At 38.3% G+C, this 21,703-nt stretch overlaps 1 protein-coding gene across 3 annotated transcripts in view; it reads left to right on the top strand.

Annotated features, from left to right (window-relative positions):
• Nucleotides 1-225: 225 nt before the first annotated feature.
• Nucleotides 226-21,703, top strand: part of PNPLA8 (patatin like domain 8, phospholipase A2) — a 38,193-nt gene continuing 16,715 nt past the window's right edge. Inside the window, exons 1-8 of one of the 3 annotated variants that reach the window (XM_082280639.1) lie at nt 226-387; nt 1,393-2,599; nt 3,518-3,667; nt 4,871-5,022; nt 5,758-5,852; nt 9,260-9,431; nt 14,743-14,800; nt 16,975-17,169. In XM_082280639.1, the coding sequence (XP_082136765.1) occupies nt 1,484-2,599; nt 3,518-3,667; nt 4,871-5,022; nt 5,758-5,852; nt 9,260-9,431; nt 14,743-14,800; nt 16,975-17,169 (1,938 nt within the window). In that variant the 5' untranslated portion in view covers nt 226-387; nt 1,393-1,483. Of the gene's footprint in view, nt 388-565; nt 707-789; nt 927-1,392; nt 2,600-3,517; nt 3,668-4,870; nt 5,023-5,757; nt 5,853-9,259; nt 9,432-14,742; nt 14,801-16,974; nt 17,170-21,703 lie in introns of those variants that run through there. The other 2 variants (XM_082280638.1, XM_082280640.1) reach the window with 2 other exon arrangements.

Here is a 21,703-nt window from a genome sequence, read left to right as displayed (position 1 = left end):
ACCTCCGCAGCGCCCGAGGAGGGCGGGGAGGCACCGCCCCGCCACTCTCGCGTGCCGCGCCGCACGTCGCCACCCGCGCGCAGGCGCAGCAGCCCGGCCCGGCCCCGCCCCGCCCCGCGAGCCGTCGCGCGGCCGTCTCGCGTCACCCCGCTCTCCCCCTCGTCCGCCCCCGGCGGCGGCCCGTGGGGCGCTGTCGCGCGCCCCAGCTGTTTCCGGCGCGCGGGCCGTGCGCAGGCGCAGTGCCGCGCGCCGCGGGTGTTGTCGTGCCGGGTCCCGCCGCCCCCCGCCCGCTGCGCCGGGGCGGCACCGCTCGTGAGGGCGCGGCCGCTGCCTGGCGCTCGGTGGCGGCCTGGGGAGAGGGGGGAGGCGGGAGCGACTGTCCAGCAGGTACCGCCGCCAGGACGGGCCGCGTCGCCACCGGGTCGTGGGGGAATATGAGGACGGGGGAGGGCACGATGAGCGCGTGCAGGGCACGCGGGACTCGCTCGCGTAACGGGAGGTGGGTCGGGGACAGCGGGGCCGGGACTCGGTGCTTGTTTACGCGGCCGCTCTGGGCAGCGTTTCTGGGAAATGGCGCAAGGCAGGAACAGCGCCCGCGCCTGCCCCCCGGGCAGGAGGCGCCCCCGTGCCTATATAGCCCGGCCCGGCCGTGGAGCCCGCAGCCCGGCGCTCACCCAGGGACAGGCGCAGCGCAGGCGAGGAGACTGTAAGTAAGGATGGCGCTGCCTGCGGTGGTGTCAGCTCTGCTGTCACTGCGGAGCCGGCCTGCGCAGGAGTTGGCCTGCGTGCCTGCGGCATTTGTCACAGGCGCTGGAGAAGCCTAGGCTTGCTTTTTCAGCAAATAATGGATTTGCGCCTGCGGTATCAGCACGGCTCTGGTGTGCTGTGTAAAACGCTGCTCCACCAGTTGCATCTTTTTTTGCAGAGTAAGGATTATATACTGCCCTTGGCTCTTAGGATGGGCACGTTTCGTTGAACTTTGCTCTGAGTATTGGTGTCACCTCTTCCCTGTGAGGAATTCTGCAAAAGGGTGGTAATATAGTGACATTTGAAACGCTGTGTCTGCACAAGATAGTTTGCTGAAGAAACAGCAGTCAACTTTCTATATGCCACTAAGTGCTTTTGAGAAGAGTCACATATTGCTCAAGATGAGCTTAAATTGGCCTTTTGGGAGTAGCATGTTGAAATGTTGGGGTAACGCTACCAAGTGTCCTGAGCAGTAGATATGCTCATGAGATTATTTGACTTGATTTGAATGTTTATCTGTCTTTACCAAAAGGATACATAAGCTTCATCTGTTTTAAACACCTCCGTGATTTTAGTTTAACTTGTTTCTGTTTTGGGGTTTCCATTGTTAGTTTTTGTTTGTTTGTTTTCTTTTTTCTTTTTCAGGCAACACTACATTACAGGACTTATTTATTGACATATATCTTTTGGAATGAAGTAGAAAGCAACATAGAAAAGGTGCAATTATTTATAAGTAATGACAGTTCATTTATCCTTGGACGCATATTTGTTCCTTTTGATTAACCCAAAAAATCTTTGGTGGAAGCAAAGAAACAAATACCTGTGTTTCTGTAGACCTAAAGCCTGCTGGAGGATAAATCATGCTGCACACCTGAGAGTTTTTCATACAAGCGAGCCTTGGTGTAAGTGGGCCAGAAGCAGAACGTTTTGGTATAACAAGTACGTTTATAGCCATGAGTTTTTATACTACGGAGTTTCCAAACTTTTAACTTCTTCTTCTAAAGGACTTACAAGGGTGAGCATTCGCATGTCACGAATTAAGAACACTATAGAGTCTGTTTCAAAGGCAGTGTCTGGCACTCACAGTGAACTGGTGTCACGGATAGCTCGATTAAAGTCCCACTCAGGTACTTTGGGTAAAGCAAATAAAAGCAGTGCAGATGCGAGTAACATCAACGCAAATCTAGAAAATGATAAACAAGTCACAGATGTCAGAACTCAGGACAATTGCAACAGAGGCCCAGCTGCAAAGAAATCCACTTGTGCAAGTAAAAACTTGGAATCTGTGTTAGTAAGTTCAAGCGGCACTTGTCAAGATACTCCAGAAGTTTCAGCACCTACTAAAAATCACCTTTTTCATATAAGCTACTTTTCTACAAATTTTGGAGAGACTTATAACTTTGTAGCTGATCATATCAACTCTTACTTTCATAATTCTGTTATGGAACAAGAAAGAAAAAGGAATGCTTCATTACAGGACTCTGAAGAGAGGAATAAGGTTGATTCATCAGCAAATACTGTAACAAGCAAAGAAAAGAGAGTGGATTCTGCAGGTACTTTAGCTCCTGAAGCAGAGGCTCTGGGTACTGAAAAGACGAATACTGCTCTCCCAGTTTCCACTAAAAAAAGTATTGCAAACTTTCTTTCGTATCCCAGTAACAGTGTACAAGCTTTTGTAGACAGCTATATTGGTGGGCTGGTTCCAAAGTTAAGATCTGATACAAAAGTTGTTTCACCAGAAAAGAGTAAACAGCAAGAACAAGAAGTGTCTGAGAAGAGTGATGAGGACAAAGCAAAAGAGGCCAAGACTGCAGAAGAGAGGGAAAAGCATCTGTCTCTTCAGAGAGAAAAGGCAAGTCTTTGTTTAGTGTTAATTTATGTATTATTTCTATGTATATTTTATACAAGTGTATATATATGCTACACTAGTGTACATACCTATATGTAAGCATAGATATGCACACACTTTTACTTACATAAATAAGTATATACCTGTGTATATACTTACATACATATGTACACATACTTTTACTTATATCGAAGTACTTGTACTTCCATATAAGTATATATGTGTTGTCCCTGCCCACAGCAGGGAGGTTGGAACTAGATGATCTTTCAGGCATCTTCCAACCCAAACTGTTCTCTTATTCATTCTGTGTACTTGGATAAATAAATAAATATGTAAAACTATATATATTTTATACATATGTGCATACTATATATAAACTTACAAATACATATATGTACTTAGGAGTAAGAATAGATACATCTGTGTATAAGTATTAAATGTTTTATGTAAGTATGGATATGTTTATGTAAGTTTATATATAAAGTGTGTGTGCATATATATATACACACAGCTCTGTGTGTGTTGTAGGTACATATATTTAGTTCGTATATACACAGAGTCCATAAATACAGTCAAATCTAGTTGTGCTTTTTTTTGTAGTTATAGTAATTTTACAGTTCATGTTTTGTTAATGTTTAAGTACTAGAAAGTTGCCTGAAAATTCATCTGAATACATACTGACATGTTTGTTTGGTGTATTCTTGTTGTGAGCTGCCTTTATTTTAGTTTTCTAGTAAACAAAGAATCAAAAGGTTTTTGTTGGTGGTTTAAGCAGTGCTTACGTGGAAACTGTAGGAGATCTCTAGTACAACATGCTGTTCATTACTTCTGAGAAATCTTAAAATAACACGTTGAAATTAGTCTTGACAAATTTTACACATTTCTTAGAGTAGTTTTATGTCGTCTGTTTGTCTTCTTTAGATCATTGCAAGAGTGAGTATTGATAACAGGACTCGAGCTTTAGTTCAAGCCCTACGGAGATCCACGAATCCAAGAGTCTGCATCAACAGGGTTGAAGAACTGACCTATCATCTTCTAGAATTTCCAGAGAGCAGAGGAGTTGCAATTAAGGTGCAAATAGTTTTTATGCTTAGATAAAAAAAAAAAATCAGACAGATGATTGATAGAGAATAACATAAAACCTCATTCTGTGCTTTTGTGGACTAGTCATATTTCCTGTTTGTAAAGATTATAATTTGAGTGTCTCTTTTTATAACTTTGTAGCTGATTCAAGCAGATTCATATGCAAACTACTGGGAGTTTAGCTAAAGGCTCTTAAGATTGCAGTGTTTAATTTAGAAGCATACGACATGGTCATGTGGATAGGTAGTATAGTTTTTTCCAGTGGTAGATAAAGGTCGTACATTGTGTCCTCTGTGGCAGTTGACCAGATGGGAATGTGCTGTACAGTTGATCTGTATATGCACAGTACTTTCTATGCTTGTTTACATGCTTTCTTCGAGGAGAGGTGGCAAGAGAACCATCAAATAAATTCATGTAATCTAGTCCTACTTGTGTCCTTCCCTGCATTGAGAGGGCAGGAGGTGGGTGGTAGACTATTCTGGAAGTACTAGCTAAATCACTGCATTTGTCAACCTCTTGCCTTTTTCCAAAAGATGCGACAAACGTGTGATACAGATTGTAGAAATTTCTGGAAAAGTACCCTTTGGGAATGGAGTGCAGGCCAGATGAATCCTCTGGTAGGGTATAGGTCAGGCATTCACATAAACATATGTGAATTACTTTATTATGAAAGAGTGTATTCACTACTCCCATTTTGATTGTAATGCTGTATATCTTTGTAGTAAAGTACATTTAAAAATACTCTGTGTTTAATTTTTGTTTTGATATTAGTGTATTTAGAAGGCATTTCTTGTTTTGAAACAGTGTGATACTTACTAAGCAAATCTGGGGTTTTACCTATACTTTGGTGCTTCATACTCAAGTCTACGCTTGGCTGATGTGATACTAACTCAATAAAACTAAACTGGTAAATGTAGCTTTCCTAGCTATTGAAAAGATTTATGTATCATCTTGATTGCTTAATTCTGATAGGTAGTTACTATAGCAGTGAGGTGTGTACAACATAATACTGACATCCATTCTTTCCCTTGTTAGAGAAAGACGTGGGTAAATACAGATTTAAAGACGTTTTCTTCCAATTTTAACTAATATATTACTTCTATACTTAAATGCCACTCTAGTAAATTTAAGAATGGATTCTTTTGGTCTAAACATATGGTTAGAATAAAATATCCTTGTATTTATCAATAGGAAAAATTAATCCCATGCCTGTTGCGACTGAGACAGGCTAATGATGAAAGTCTTCAGGCTGCTGTTAGAGAAACTTTAGCTCTGATTGGATATACAGACCCTGTGAAAGGTTGGGGAATTCGAGTCCTCACCATTGATGGAGGAGGAACAAGGTAAAACTTCTGGGGTTTTATATGCTTGTAGCCTTTTTCATACTGCAACTGGAAATAAAATTTCATTCTCTCTTTGATAGAGAAATACCCAAAGAGGCAATTTATGAGTTGCATTTCTGTTACATTTGACTATCCAAGTGATGGGTATTGTTTTTGTATGCATTTCTGCTTGAATGGTGTTTGTTTTGGTGCTCATTTTGCCATGCGCAGTCATCTTGCTCTATCCCAACACAGTTCACACTGCTGCATGCCAGATACTGTTTCATGCTAGAGAAGCACAAATCTAATGGTCTCTAATGCATCTCTCCCATTATTTCAGACACATTAAATTGAGGCCAAGCAAACCCCTCACTGGAAAATACTATGCCCCAGGGGGCATTATATAGCCTTGTTAAGACCAAAATGTAAGTGCTGTGTGGTGGGGATGCAGCTAAAATCTATCCTGAGTCTACATCCACAGAAGTTGATCACCCCTCAGTCTTTGCTATAAAACAGTATGGCTATAGCTGTTTAATACTATTTTTCGTATGCCTGAGCATGTCATTTATATTCAATATTCATCATTCTATTTTAACTGTGTTCTGCTGCTCTTTTATTTCCTGAAATATTCAGGATTCTTACTGTTGCAGTTATTAAATTATAATGAGCTATAATGAAGCCAAGGTGATTGAAAAATTATTAGAACTATGTGAGATAAGACTGCCATTGTATGTGAAGGGGATTTTTGTGTTTCAGGGGTTTAGTTGCACTTCAGACTCTACGGAAACTAGAAGAATTAACTGGAAAGCCGGTTCATCAACTTTTTGACTACATCTGTGGCGTAAGCACAGGTAATTATTAAGCCACACGGTGGAGTTTTGCTATCAATATAGTAAAAGAACATCTGAGAATAAATGTAGATTTTGCAGTTTCTGACTTAAGAGTGTAAGCTATGAAAATACAGTTGTGATTTCTAGTCTTTCTTTTTGCTTCTGAGTAAGAACTTCGGGCAGTTCATGATGAACTTTTGGCCGCAAACTGATTTGTCATTTTTTGAATTTGCGTGAAATCTTCAACTTGCGCACAGAAACATTTATCTTAGGTATTTATGGAGCTTTACAGACTACTAAGGTAATATCCCTCAGAAATTGGTACTAGGTCAGTCATGCTTCCTTTATTAAGGTAACAGCAATGTTTCGTCTGTATTAATTACCTGCCAGAAGGACAGCATGTGCCTGTAGCAAGATCTTGAATGATCTAAATTAGAGGAAGTGGTCAGTGCTGTGGTGCCCTCTTTTCATATTGGCCTGTACAGGCTGGAGAAATGGCTTGGCAGGTTCAGTGAAGCCAAATATGAAGCCCTCCATCTGAGGTGGGCTGACAGGCTAGAAACCAGCTTTGCAGAAAAGGACCTGGTCTTGTTTGGAACAAGTTGGATGTGAATCATCAGTGTACTCTAGAGCAAAGAAAGCTGACTACATTGGCTTGCATGGACAAGAACGTACCCAGCAATTTAAAGGGTCTCTGTTTGGCCACAAATGTCTTGTTTTGGGCTCCTCTATAAACCCTTAATCTTTTGGGTCTCTTTTTGTACATACTGGATAAGTCTGACAGAAAGCCAAATAATCAATCAGGGGACTGGAACTCATGACATGTAAAGGAGAGAGTGCAAAAACTGGGTTTATTTGGCCTTGAGAAGAGAAGGCTAAGAGTAGGCCTTTGTCCTGGTTCAGCTAATGGGAAAATAAAGAAAAGATGGATCTAGAATCATTTTGAAGGTGCACAGTGACAGGAAAAAAGCCAACAGACAAGCTGGAGTATGGGAGGTTATAATTAGGTATGGGATCATGCTTTTTCTTGTGGGGATGGTCAGATACTGGAAGGAGTTGCCTGCACAAGCTGTATAATCTCCATCCATGGAGATACTCAAAATGAACAAGTCCTGAGTAACCTTTTCTAATTATACCTGTTGGGAGAGGAGGTTGGACTAGATAATGTCTACAGGTCCCTCCCAGACTTAATTACTCTTGTGACTCACTGATAAGTTACTCCTCCCTAGAAAGTAGGAAATTCCAAAGCGTAAGTTTCTCCTTAAAAGACAGTAATCTCCTTCAGAAATTGTTACACCAGTAGCAGCAGAATTATGTTTTCTACCATAGGAGGTATGCTGTAGTTCACTAGCTCAGCTTCCTTTAGAAGCCCACATTCTTCAATTTTTTGCTATACTTATATTCTATACAGTTTAATTCAGAAACTATATTAAACACAGATTACCATGAGTAAAGTGTGTTCCAAGAGATTTGCTTAATAGACTCAAAGTAGTGGACGAGAATGTTTAGGTCTCCTAGACAGAATTTGTTTGTAGGCACAATGTAGTTCCCTGCTTTACATTTTTAATAGTCTTCCAAGTAAATCCTTTGTTAGTTAATTTAGCAGTAAGTGGTTGGTTGTTTGGAAGATGGTTTCCCTGCTAAACACTTCTCCAGTGTCATCTTCAAGGATAATAAAGGTAGATAGAGAGGCCTCTTGGACAGAGAGAGGCCTAGTGTTCTTAATTTACTCCCACTACCATCACTAGAACTAACTTTGTTTTTAATTCTTCCTTTAATTTTGGGATGTATGACTGCTAGTAAGTACTCGGCATATTCTTTTAAATTTTTTTTACACAATTAAGCTTTTGTCTGCAGTTGTCCAGCTTGCAATAATAAATGAAAAGACATGGCTGGGTTAGGTTGTGCATGTCTGCCAGCACTGCTGGCAGTTCTGTTTGTATTGACAGTACCTATACTGATAGTCTTGCAGCTGAATGAATTGTGATTTACAAGAGTGGTGGATTTAATGATAGGAAGGATGCCTCTTGTGCACTGCACTTCTCTTTTCTGCTGCACTTTTTGTATTTCATACTACTGTTCAGCTGTTTTGCCTTTGAAGTTTATAAATACCCTTGCTGTGAATTCAGCATTACTGTCTTTGTAGTTATCTTCCCTGTACTTCTCTTCGCTGGGGGTCAGAGGGTGTAAATACAGGCAGTCACAGAGAAAGGTCATTGCAATGATGCTGTAATAGGCCCTGCGTACTTTGAATCTGCTCACCAAAGTAGCAAATGTGTGATCTTGTAGAACTGGTGCTGGAGAGTTTCGAGGAAGAGAATGTGGCAGAGGATTTGCATGACCTGGGAAAACAGTGTTTCTCTGCTGCTACCTGTTAAGTCTGTTGAATACAGGCCTCTGATGATTTGGCACTTGAGAAAGTTTCTCTTGATGAAACTTTGTGTCAAGTAGGCTTAAGCGTGTGTGCTACCTTTTAAGAAACTGGGACCATCAATCCTCTGATGCTCAGCTATCACCGTGGTGGGGATTGTGAGCGTGAAAAAGGGCTTGGAAGTCATGTTTCTTTTAAGGCCACCTGTAACTTCCTGCATGCAGTTTTTTCTGCACATGCATTATATTCTTACTCTATTTCAAGAACTGGCACATTTTAAAATTAGTTTTATTCAATCCTATGGCATTTATTTTCAGATTGAAAAAATCATGTGTCCTAGTTATTCCTAATGCTTAATTACACATTCTCATAGTATGGCACAACTAGATTTAAAGGTTATGTGTGTTCCTTTTGGTTTAATATATCTAAGAATTGTGGTAATTCATTAATTTTATTTTTCCACAGTCCTTTTAGTGGTATTTAGCAGCAATGCTTTTTGAATGCTGTTATTTTGTTCCTGCAAGGGTAGGTCATAATTTTTGTTAGGCACACACTAGATGGCAGCATGTATGCAACTAATTATAAATGGTTGCAACCAAATGTAATCCAAACTACTGAAATCTCCTTTATTTTTACAGAATTTTTCTAGAATATTTCTCTACCGGCTTAAGAATTTGAAAGGTAGCAAATAATGCTCCAAATAATTTTTTAATACCACAGCATGGATTTATCTTATTTGTTTCTCTTTGCAAGTAAAGTAGTAAAGGATTTCATTTGCTTTCTGCCATATACGTGTTGTAATCTGCAAAATGAAATAATGTAATTTTTCAACTTCTTATATTTCTGTTTTTGAAAATAGACTTTTTCTATCTTGTATATATTCTTTTAAAACATGGTTTGTCATGTCTGAGCAGGAATTTAGTGATATAAATGTCAATTGGTCTTCCTGTTTCAAGACAGATATTCTGCTAACCTATGAGCTATGTTAGCTGATAATCCATCTTTGCAATCTTACTCCAGGATACATTTTACATTGCAAAATATTTGTTTTTTTCAGGAGCTATATTAGCTTTTATGCTGGGGCTGTTCCATATCCCCCTGGATGATTGTGAAGAACTGTATCATAAATTAGGATCAGATGTTTTTAAGCAGAATGTCATTGTTGGAACAGTCAAAATGGGCTGGAACCACGCCTTTTATGACAGTGATATATGGGAAAAAATGCTCAAGTAAGTAAAAGATGATCAGGTGAAAAATTATTAGTGCCATGTCTGAGTGCATTTCGTTTTGTTATTGCTTTACTGGTGTGCAGATTCTTAAAACAACTAGAAAGGATTAACATATACTCTCATTCTTTTGAAATAGCTGTTTTCATATTTACCAAAACATTGAAAGCTTTTAATGTAATGAGTTAGGTTTCTGGGGAATAAAGTAAGCTTTACTGCAGTGATTTCTGATTATATTCCTGTATGCTTGCCAGGTCTGCTTGATCTGATTCATTAAAGATCTGCTACAAATTTTACTAGCCACCTGCTGTGCCTTTTTTCTTAAAGGAGATTGGTGAGATATGAAATAATGTGCTGCAGTAGGGATTTTTAATGTTTGCTGCTATATTGAAGGGCTTTGTCCATTGCCACTTGCTTTGAAAGGGAAATGAGCTGTAAGGGTTGCAATGAAAAATTATCCACAGTGTCAGAGTTGCCTGTGAAGTGTATTCACATGCATTAATGGCTATTTGGGAAAAGTCACTAGAAAGAATTACTGTATTACAGGTTTTATTTCTTAGTTTAATTCATCTGTGTTTGTATCGATAGTTCAATTGTTTGTAATTTTTAGCAAACTAGTGTCATAGTTTCCCACCCAGCGTCAGTTGACCCTGTCACCAAAAGAACCGGAAGAATCTTTTCTGAGAGCAAATGTAAAATGGTAAAAGATTCCTTCTGCTAAGTAATAACAAGTTCCTTTGGGAATGCGATTACTGTGGTTTATGGAATTAAAAGAGTTTTTCATGACATAATAGTGGGAATACCAGTGCTGTCTGAATTTTAAGCGTCTTACTTCTTTGATGGAGAGAACTTCTAGGCACTTCTTCTCTGTGCTCTTGCATATTTTCAGAAATAAATACGTTTATCAAATTAATACAATGAACTTTTCTTCTCAGATATCTGAAAGTCTTTTTTTAGAAATTAGATTTTTCTGTCTTCTCTCATTTCCTTTCCCACCAATTAAAAGAAGTCTTATGAAAATCCCAATAACCTCATGTGAAAGTATTTTGCATGCCTTTAATTAAAATATTTTTTTTTTTGCAACTACTTGTAGCACATGAGGGAGGTAAAGAGCTCTACTCCTGTGCAATAGACAAAAGCAGGCAATTAATACATTATCCATAGAGTGAATTAAAAATTAAATGTGCTGATCAACAAATGACTTGTTGGTGACCTGCGATGTTGAAGGGAGATGCTGTGCCTGCACAGCATTTTGTTGAAGGGATTCGCCGAGGCTTCGCTGTGGTGTGGTGGCCTAGAGCTTAGAGGGAAATCGTAAGGTTATATCTTTATAGCAATATTGAAGGTCAGGTCTAACATTGTCAGAGCATGGGGAAACTACTTTTTGTTCTTTTTTGAATTTAAAAGCTGTACCTGTGCTGTGTGTGTTTTTGTAGTTTGAATGGTAACTTGTCAGCCTTGCTTGAAATAGAGACAATCCATTGACAGCGTAGAGATATATGTAATACATGTTTAGTCCTACCACAGTATCAGTGGTGGTATTTTCTGTCAGAAGGTGTTCTTGCTCAAAATAACTAAGTTGATGTTTCATCAGGCTAACACTGCATGCGTTCATGGGGTATGCTATAAAATGCATTTCAGAAAATGACAACTAATTTTGGTTAACTGATGTTTTATCCAGCGTGCTTTAGGGAATTGGTTTCATGTGCTCTGTATGTGTCTGTTTTAACTCCTCTTACATATTTCTTGAGTTGCAGTTTGAGGACTGGTTTTAATCATTTATGTTATGCAGAAGATTTTACTTACAACATACCAGTCTATGTAATGCTATATTGAACTGCATTTTTAAGAACCTGGCTTATAGTTCCAACTTCTCTGTTTTCTTTTGACTGTTGTTGACATATACAATTTTCTTCTTGCATGCTGTCTTAAGAACTGGAGAAATTTGGTGAGCAGCTAGAGGTTTTCACAAGCTAGCTAAAATCTCATGTTGGGAATTTATAGTCTTGAGAAGCAATCAGTCACTGTATGGAGCATTAGATAAAAATTACACGTTCTCTTTTGGTAGGAAAGTGGATAATGCATGTGTTTGGGAATACAAGTAATAATACTTCAGTATTTGTTTTGCAGATTGAAATATAAATTGACACTGCTCTCTAGTGACTAGATGGGCGACACCTTCCATACCAGCACGTGGTATAAAAGTCTCTCCTGTAGGTTTGGTAAAGATGTCATAGTTTCGTGGTACTAATGTTGTAGTTAGGAGAGGGTAAAAGTTACAGTTTTGCCTTTTGCATTGAATGCTTTTTCTCCAGAGTGTTTGCGTCACTGCTGTAGCCCATTAGAATGTTTCTTCCAGCATATGGTTGGCAATATGTTCTTCATAGCATTATTGAAATAAATGTTGCAATATTAGTGACTTGAAGCAATGAAAGAGCAATGTTTGTGAAAGAGACTTGTTTAAGTAGGTCATGTCTAGAGGACATAGGTCACAGACAAACACAAAGTAGATAAATGGAAAAATAGGATGGCAAAAGAAATTATGTGTAAAGTAATAACCGATGAGTGGAAAAATCTAAAGTGCTTACAGGATTTAAAGTAACTTTAATATCAAAAGTGATTTGGTGTTGTCATGGACAGTTCAATGAAACATCTGTATGCTTGTGGTCAAACAAGATGATTCAGTGTGTGACAGTTGGGATTGAAAATACTATAATGCCATTATATTAATTCATAATAGAGTTTCATTTAAAATATTATTTACAGTCCTGGTTATCCCATCTTAGAGAATATTTCTGTTGCAAGATTGGGGAAAAGTAGCCAGTGATGTAAAGACAACACACATTAGGAGTCTTTGTCATTAACAAAAGCAAACAAGTTAAAGTGGTAATTTGAGATAGTAAGGCATCTTGAGAATTACCAGTTTCTTCTTTTCTTTGGTAACAGGGGACTATTCAATAAAATTAAAATTAGAAGGCTTTATTTTTTAACACAGTATGGGAATAAACTGTGGAATTACTTCTGCTGTGACTTCATAAAAAAATTGAACAGTGAGAGAAATACATTTATGTAATATGCAATTACAGTATTAATGCTAGCAACAGAACTAAAATAAATGTGGAGGTGATATTAAACTTTATTTCTTAGGCTGTAATGTCTGAAGTTGCATAGTGGTTTAAGGGATTTCTTGTACCTACTCTGAAGTACCAGTTTCTGGCCTTCATAAAAAACAAGATGTGATGAGATGGTTATTCAGTTTGAGGGTTCCTGTAATTAAGCAGAGGATATTGCTTATGCATTTTTTTAATCTTTGCATGCAGGGTCTGGGAAAAAATACAGACATTTCACAAGTAGATGAAAGTGATGCAAATCAGTAGATGTCTTTGATATCTCACCTCTGTCAGTCTCATTTCTTTTATTCCTGCTTGATGGTTCTGTGTGCCTTCGCCTCCTTCTATAATCAGTTAGTGAGTCCAGATGGCACTCTTCCCCTTCTGGCTGGTGATTCTGAGACTGGAATCAATGCAAAAATAAAATAAAACAGTGCTACTGGTACAAGAAGTGTGTCAGCAGGCGTTTTCCATCATAGGACTGGAACCTGTCTCCCTTACTTCCTCCCTGTCAAGGCCATGTATACAGCCATCCTTCAAGCACAAATATCCAGTAGAAGAGCAGCAAATTGTCCTAATTGCATACATGCTGCTGTGACCCATCCCACTGCGGGGCTGGAGCAGCGTGATGCCAATCGATCCCAGCCCCTCCCCTGGATCGAGTTTCCCAAAGAGCAGACTCAGAGGGTGGGTCGAGGGGCGGCTCAGAAGCCTAAGCCGCACCCCCTGGGCAGTGCCCGGGTACAAGCCGCCTCCCCCGGTTCGGGAAAATTCCCGGTTCCTCGGTTGTTCACTGGTTCTCTGTTATAACTCCCGCCTCTCGTTTCCCCCAGTGGTTCTTGTTAAATTGTATCCTCCCCCGGCTTGTAACTCATTGGTTGTTTTCCCCTTTCACCACGGTTTTCAAACGCTCTATAACACTGAGGACAAGCCTCGGGGGAGGATCCCATTGCATTCCATCCCTTCCGAGCTTGTTCGAGTTGCGAAACTTCTAGCAACAAACCTGTTAGGAGTCAGACCAGAACAGCCTCTCTCTTCTTTGTCTCTGAGCTAACGTGAGCCGATCCCATCGGCTCCTGCCGTGTTCCCTCTGCAGAGAAGCCAGCGAGCCAGCCCAGCCAGCAGCTCTTTTCCTGATGCCGAAGTCGCTTCAGCGACGCACAGAAGTAACGCAGCTGGGCTCTCTCTGACCTGGGGCACGCCAGAGCTCGTGCCTCGAGCACAAGCACTGCGTTACATACAGTCTACTGTCTGCATGGAGGACTGCTGCTGCAGTTGACTTTAAAACTTCTTTTATTTTCTGACCTGAGTAGGTCGATAAAGGTGTTGTTTTTAACAGCGGAAGTGCTACTACGTCCTGTCATGGGTGCAAGCTGTAGATGGATGATCTCGTAACAACAGCACATGGAATAGCCTTACTTTAAAAGCGTGGCAGTATGGAAAAAAGCTTGCTGATTTAATGGAAACCCTGTTTGGAAACATTATGGGTGACCACCCATTCTGCAGGAGTTTTATACCTTAATTGTAAACAAATCAAAGTTGAAATACATGGTGAGGTGCTATTATTGGCTAGTATGGTAATTTGTTCCAGTCTCCTCTACTGTGCAGAAGGGCTGCCTTCTGGTTAGCAACAGGAATACTGACCCTGATGCCGATAGGATGAGAAATTACAGTGCTGACCATTAGTGTGATTTATAAAAATGTATTCATGTGAAAAAAATTTTGCCTCAAAAAGGGATGGTAAATGCATATTGGATTACTTTTATGGAAGATTACATGTAGATGTTGTAACTTTCTTCTAAATCATATGGAATGCCATCTTTCTCTCTTTAGCTTTTGTTTCTGTAACTACAGAAGAGTGATTTTTCATTACTGTAGAACCACTTAATAAGGATGTTGGTTTTTTGATTCCTAAATGTAGCAAAGTATTTTGTGTAACTATGTAGTTGAGTAATCCTCATGATTTATGATTACATATGTGAACTGAGTAACTTGAATCAAGACCTCTTCAGTCACTCCTCAGACTTATTTCCAACAGACCAGAAGGTTTGAAATGTCAGTCCATTGAAGTCAATTGTAGAAATCTGATTGTTAAGCCTTGCTTCTTTTAAATGCAAAGGTCTCGGAAATAAGGATGATAAAAATGTACATCTCATTCATGCTTAACTGATGGAGCGTTTTCAATTTTTTACATTTTTTTGTAGAGAAAAAATGGGCTCAAATCTTATGATTGAAACAGCAAGAAAGTCCAAATGTCCAAAGGTAAGTACAGTTTTCTAAGGTAAATATTAGTTGTGTATTTCACAAGTATTTTTAAGAGTTCTGAGTAAATTCTATACCTAGAAGAATATTGTATAGACAGCATGAATGTTGAAGTGCTCTTCAGGCTTCCATGTGTGATAACCCATGCTTTTAAAGGATAAAAATTAGATTCTTAAATTTCTGCAGTGATTTCTCATAATTGTACTACTTCTAGTTGGAATGTATTGCAGAGATGTTAAAAAACTTGTAAGCATAGAAATACTGGGTCAGCATTTTGGGGTTGTGCAAAGCTTGTGTTTTTCATGTAAGAATTCTAGTGTTTGGAGATCCTGTCATGTCAGCTGTGATCTGTGTTACTGTGTTGTGAGAGGACAGGGTTTCTTCTCACTTTGTTTGGAGTACCTGGTTTTCTCCGGTGACATTCTTAGGCCCCAAGATCTCTTCTCTTCCTGTATGATAGAAAAGACACCAAGTCATGGGAGGGGTGTTACATACAGCAGCAGCACGAGAATGAAAGATGAGAAAGCATGGGTATTTTATTTTTGGTGAAGGATAGGGTGTGAAGAAAGAAGAGAAATATAATAGGATGTATTTCAGAACAATCTGTAATTAACAGGTGTTTTGGTGTCATAGCACTATATTCAATGCTTTACTGTTAAATGGAAGATATTCACATTTTTCTAAACTTAGTAACATGTGCCTTACTGACTGCATTCCTAGTCCATGTCTAAAACAAGGATATGAAAAGGCTGGTGTGGTATGTTGCTTTCTGAGAGAGAAGCTATCCTATGTTGACTTGAAAGTTATCTTTGAACCGGGATCTTTGGCTTCCTTCCATGTTCTTCAGTAATAAAATGTGAATATAAATAGAGTTGAAACTAGCTGTTCCCAGTAATTGCTTTATAGTGCTGTCAGTGGTGGCACTCTTTACAAGGCACAGCAAATTCAAGAAAAAACATGCAGTTATATGCTCTGCTGCTGTAAAATTCATGGCAAGATGGATTTTTCCAGAAGGTGCTGAGCCCTTTGCAACTTAGACTGCGTCATGGAGTGTACATGGGTATTGCCAAAAATAAAAGCACCCATTTAATACATTTTCTATTAAATTTTCTGAAGTTATTTTCCTTACTGCTTCTGGTAGTGCTTAGTGCTTAAACCATCCTTTTGAGAAAAACAGGAAGCTTTTCCTCCATCAAATGGTGGAGTGCATATCAGGCAGTGTTTTGCTTTTGCATTGTAATGCAGAAGTTATACTTTTGTTTTCTATAAGGATGAATTTACAGTGAATAAAATTATTTAAATTAAGTAGCTGAAGAGTGAAAATGCATACAGTGATATCACAGCATCAGCTGTGCTGTTGAGTAACATTTCATGAAAACACCCTACTCTGTAAAATAGTAAACAAGATAGAATTGAACACCCACTTGGCTGCTAAAGTGTTGTTCTGACAGTGCCCGCCAGGCTGGCTGCATCCCCTCTAAAGGTCTTGCAGATTCTAACACTGACCCATAACTATATGTACTTTCTTCTTGTGATCATATCTGTAATCTTTTTACCATTATAGTTGGGGTTTTTTTCAATGGAAATACCATTTGGCTTTTCACTTAGATGAACATATGTGATTTCTGTTACCGGCATTTCGGTATCCTTACAAAAAAAACTTGAAAGACTAACGTTTGATTCTTGTGCAAGAGAGATTGTTCCTGCAATTCTATAATTCCGGTTGCAATATTAAGTAATCATTTTCTTGGAGGAAGAAATTGATTGGCAGTTCTGACATTCCTGTTTAATGGCATTGTTGTATTGCTGGTTACAGACTTCTGAGAATGAAGTACTATTCCTAAAGGAAAAATATTTTAAAATCACATAGTTGACACCAGCATTTTGGTTAAATATCGTAGATATTCGTAGAAATGGAATAGCTGGCGAAACAATTAATTGAAGGTTAAATATAGCATTTTTTTTACATATTTGGGTCTCTTGTTTCTGTTTTACATTCACTTTTTAAAATTTAGATAGACATTATAAAAATGTTAATAAATAATGAACCTAGTAAGATTCCAGAGGTGCATTAACGTATCAGTTGAATTTCATATGCTGGGAAGCTTTCGTTCTCATATTATGGTTGTTATTTTCCTCTTATATAACTAATTTTGTTCCTCCTCATTTACTAGGTAGCTGCAGTAAGCACCATTGTAAACAGAGGAACACCACTGAAAGCATTTGTGTTTAGAAACTACAACCACTTTCCTGGTGTTAAGTCCCATTATATTGGAGGCTGTCAGTATAAGCTGTGGCAAGCAATTAGAGCATCATCTGCTGCACCAGGTTACTTCCAGGAATATGTTTTGGGTAGTGATCTTCATCAGGTAAGTTGAAATCTTCTCCTTGAGTAAATATTTTCCAATTTTATACCTGAGAAAAAACATGGTCTTAATCTCTGAATCAAAACTAAACAAATGATTTGGTAACACAAAGGAAATCTAGGACAGATGGGGTAAGAAAGGATATTTTTAGCTTCTATAGCCATTACAGAACTAGAAAGGCTTAAAAATCTTAGTCTCCTCAATACAAACCTAAGCTCTTCTGCTGTTGCTTTCTTCTCTGTCTGGAAGGAAACCTTGTATGAGTTGTAAATTGCCTCTGACTTCTGCTTACAACTGGCATTTCACTGAGCATTATTTCACTGAATAGATGGTGTAATGTAAAAATCTGTCAATATTGAAAAATGTGAAAAAAACGAGAGGTACACTTCAGTGTTCTTTCTCTTAGTGCATAACTTCAGTTTATGGTCTACTTTTTAAATCTTTCCATTGATAGCTTATTCAGCTTTACCCTGGTTCTGGGCTAGTAAGGAGAGTAAGGGATGCCGCAGCAGTAAGATTAAACTCAGAGGACAACTGCAAAAGAAATTCTCTTGAGGATAAAGCAGTGTCCTATCAACAGTGCATGCTATTTTATTGTATTACAGCCTCTCTTGGTGACCCTGATAAGCAAAGAACAAAGCAAATGAATTTCTTAAGTAGTTTTTTAACCATAGGGTTTTAGTCCTCCAGTGCTCCTGTATTACTCTGCAGTTCTCCAAGTTTTCAAAGAGTACTTCTTGCAGTGCATACTAATTTAAAACTATTAGTATTTATTTTAATTAAATATCTGATGCAGGTCTGTGGCAGAAAAGATGACAAAGGGTGACTGAACCAGAGACCTTCAACAAAGAGAGCATAGGATTGAATCACTTAAGTTTAGTGAAAGCATCTGTTACATTTCTGTCATATTAATTCATATGATGGCATTAGCCTCAAATGCTGGAAGAAGTAGTAGCATATTTTGAGTAATAAGATGTACCTGGATCACATACAGAATTTCTGATGGTGTCCATTGGAAGACTGTGTAATATCTTTATCATTGTAATGTACTTGAGTAATACTGAAGTTTAAAGGCTAACAGATAAATGAGTATAAGATGAAAGAGAGAAAAATTCTTTAGATTAAGAGGTGGTAAAGAGAAGCATTGGTACAAAGAAACAGCTAGAATTTAATCTGAAAAAAGCCATCATATTTCCATATTTTGATTCAACATTTATAAGGTGATGAAATAATTCAGCTCTGTAAAAGCTCTGTAGAAATTACGGGGTGAAGGGGAAGGGCTCCCATGGAGGGGCAGGTTCAAGAGATTCTGAAATTCCTTTCATTTTACTGTTTCCCCTTTTTGTTCAGGACACCCTCCCTTATCTGACTGCCCTCCACAACCTTCCCAGTATGATACATCTTGTTATCCTCAAAACATTTTAATCAACTACTATCTGAAATAAGCAAATAAGTTTTGAGGGTTTTTTAAACCTAAAAGTGGAGTAACACATTGGATTCCAAGCCAAAGCACTGCTTGAAATCCTGAAATGTGTTCATTTTCCATCTGGCCAAACAAAACTGGGCAGGGAGCTGCTTTAGCCTCAGGAGCTGTTCCAAGCTGCTCCTTAACTGATTGAATGGGTCAGTGTTAATCTATGTGAAGAAGTTTTCTTTCTCTTCTCACCTTTCCACCCCCTCTTTACTTGAGTTGAAAGTACATGGAAATTGGTCTTTGCTTTTACCTGAAAGATACCTGAATAAACAACATGATTTTTAACTTCTACACGTGCTTTACACAATTCTTTGTCTTAACATCGTTTCTGAATTGTCAGACTTGTGTGAAATGCAGTAAGACTGGTATTTATTTCATCTATGTTCACTTCTAAGTTCAGTTTACCAGACTAGAGATTGTATAATTTGTGTTAATAGAGATTAGATCCAGTATTTTCAGACACACACACAGCTGGAATGAAGTCTACTTTATTTTTTCCTTGCTCCAGAGTCTAGACAAAGCCCTCCCATCTAATCTTACAAACCCTGTTTCCCAAGTTCATCATTCTTCTCTATCTGATGTATTTTAATTCCTAGAAAGCAAGGGCTTAGGATGCAGTTCATTTTTGTCAGCCATAAAGAACTAAATGTGTTCTCAGTACTAAAACAGTTCATTGTAGTAGAACTAGATGCTAACTTTTTGGATTCTAACTTTTTCATGTAATCTGAAAAATATCTCTTCTACCCAACCAGGAATATTTAAACACTTGAATTCTTACAGAAACCATCTTTCATGTCGGGCATGCTTTTCTTTTCCCAGATTACACTTTTCTTACCACATCTCTATTTCCATAATTATCTGGTTTGTGTGGGGTGTACTTGGATGTCCAGCTAGCAAGCTACTACATGGCAAATGCTCCATAACTGTCTTCATGCAGCGTTCTAGCTCAGATTATAAATCCACCACAAAGAGCCTCTGTCCATGTAGCAGACCGTTACCCTTATTTTCCTGGGAGTTAATGGTACCTCATTGGAAAATGCAAGTTACTCAAGAGTTTTTTCTCTGCCAAAATATCCAACATGAATTGAAAGAAATACATATGCATAAATATATTTTAGAATAGATAGAATCCTAAATGCAGTCATATTCTTTCTTAAAATAGCTTTCTTCTTAAAATATGTTAATATTGGTAACTCTCTGTTCTTATAGTTCCTATAATAAATATGGGAATGGTAGATTCTTGTTAAGCATCTTTATTCTGAAAATGGATTGCAAGTGTAATTTTAAGTTCCTTGGCCAGTAACATATATGTAGTGTATATGGAAATTCTTGCTCTTTTCTGTATGTACACTGTCTAACAGATTGAACTGCTTTTGAACTACTGAATAAATGAAGCATAACATTGTTAGATGTTTTTGATAGTACTGTGATTTTTGAAAGCTGCATCAGCCCAGTGTGCATGAAGTGTAAATAATAATTTATGCCGAAGGCTTCAAAATCGTAGTCCGGTGTCAGAAGGATGGCCTTTTAAGAATTTTTTCATTGATTGGGGACTTCCATTAATCACCATAATCTGTTTCCTGAACATAAACTGTGTAGTTTATTAGTTTATATATAACCTGCCTCCGAAGTGTTGATATTTCTAAACAATTCCAAGAACAGAGGTAGCCAAAATGTATGTGAAAATTCAGAATAGTAAGTGCAGTATTTGTTTCCTAGCTTTGAAGTTGGGGACTCTTAAAGAATTATATAAAGACCAGGTTTCATATTAGCTTATCAGTCAGTTGTATGTTTAAATCTGAATGAGAAACACTCTGGCAGTTCATCTGACTGAAGACTCTTCAAATGTGTGAAAATATTTATTTTGATTAATGGAAATTTAGTGGATTTTTTTAGGGTCATCATGCATATTCTTGTCTTATGTTATCTAGCTTTTGTTAGAATCAGTCCTTTCACAAACTCTATGAAGTAGCTGAATGAGAGTTATGTGTAGGGTTGAGATGAATTCTTAAAGTTTTTGTCTATGACTCTAGATGTCTATGGTGGAGTCATGGCTGAACTGAACTGTTGTCTTTGACTCACTTTTCCATAATTGTGTTGTTACATATGCATGTGTATTTGTGTACACACACGTATGCCCTTTCTCTGGACACATTTCAGTTTGATTTCCTATACTGGGCACTCTCAGTGTTCAAGGGGATCATAAAGTGTGTTCATTTTCTTAATGGGATAATAAATTAGTTTTACAATTTTTCTGATGTCATTGTTTAGAAAGAGGTTGCTAGGTGCCTGAACACTTAATTGTGCTGCAGGTAAGCTGATGCTTGGTTTGTTAAATTTCTGCAAAAAGCCAGCAGTTCAAAACCAAACAGCAATATTTACATTCAGGTCAATCATGCCATGATATCTGGTTCCGCTCTGTCAAGTAGGAAAAAACAGTGCAGCTGTTGGTAGATGAGGGGAGTAGGATTAATATTCTTTGTGGTTCAAAAGAGGAACACATTAACATTCAAAGGGATTTAATCCCTGTAACATGCTTCTCCAGGAACCCTGCAAGTCAAGAGAGACCAAGTCATGATGTTACAATATAGAAGCTGTATTGCCACATGTCAGTTCCTTTTTAAATTGTGTTTTTGAAGCAGTGAAGGCTCTTAACCTCTCCCCAGTCCTGCTACAACCTGTGACATTTTTTCCCCTCTACTTCCCACACTGGGGTGTTATTTCTTGTATCTATTACTTTTCTTTTTTTCTTCCCCTGTAGTGTAAAAAACATTTGAGACACTCAGTAATGTCACTTCAGTAGAAAGTAAAGTATGCTGAGGAAATAAATTAATTAAAAGAGCAATTTAAAATGTAAGAAAATCATTATGCACACTTCATTTAGTAGCTTTTACAGTAAAAACTAAATTTGTCCCGCAGGATTAATTCAAAGGGCAGCAGGGATTGTGTATGTGATGGTGGTAAATTCAACAAAGCCACAGATTTTTCTCAAATATAATATACACAATTTAATACAAAGGATTTGATCACCTTTGTCTTGACAGCTTCCCATGATTCCACTGT

This window comes from Coloeus monedula (assembly GCF_965178545.1).
Source record: "Coloeus monedula genome assembly, chromosome: 4".
Classification (NCBI taxonomy): domain Eukaryota; kingdom Metazoa; phylum Chordata; class Aves; order Passeriformes; family Corvidae; genus Coloeus; species Coloeus monedula.
This window is presented reverse-complemented; position numbering and strand designations above follow the sequence as displayed.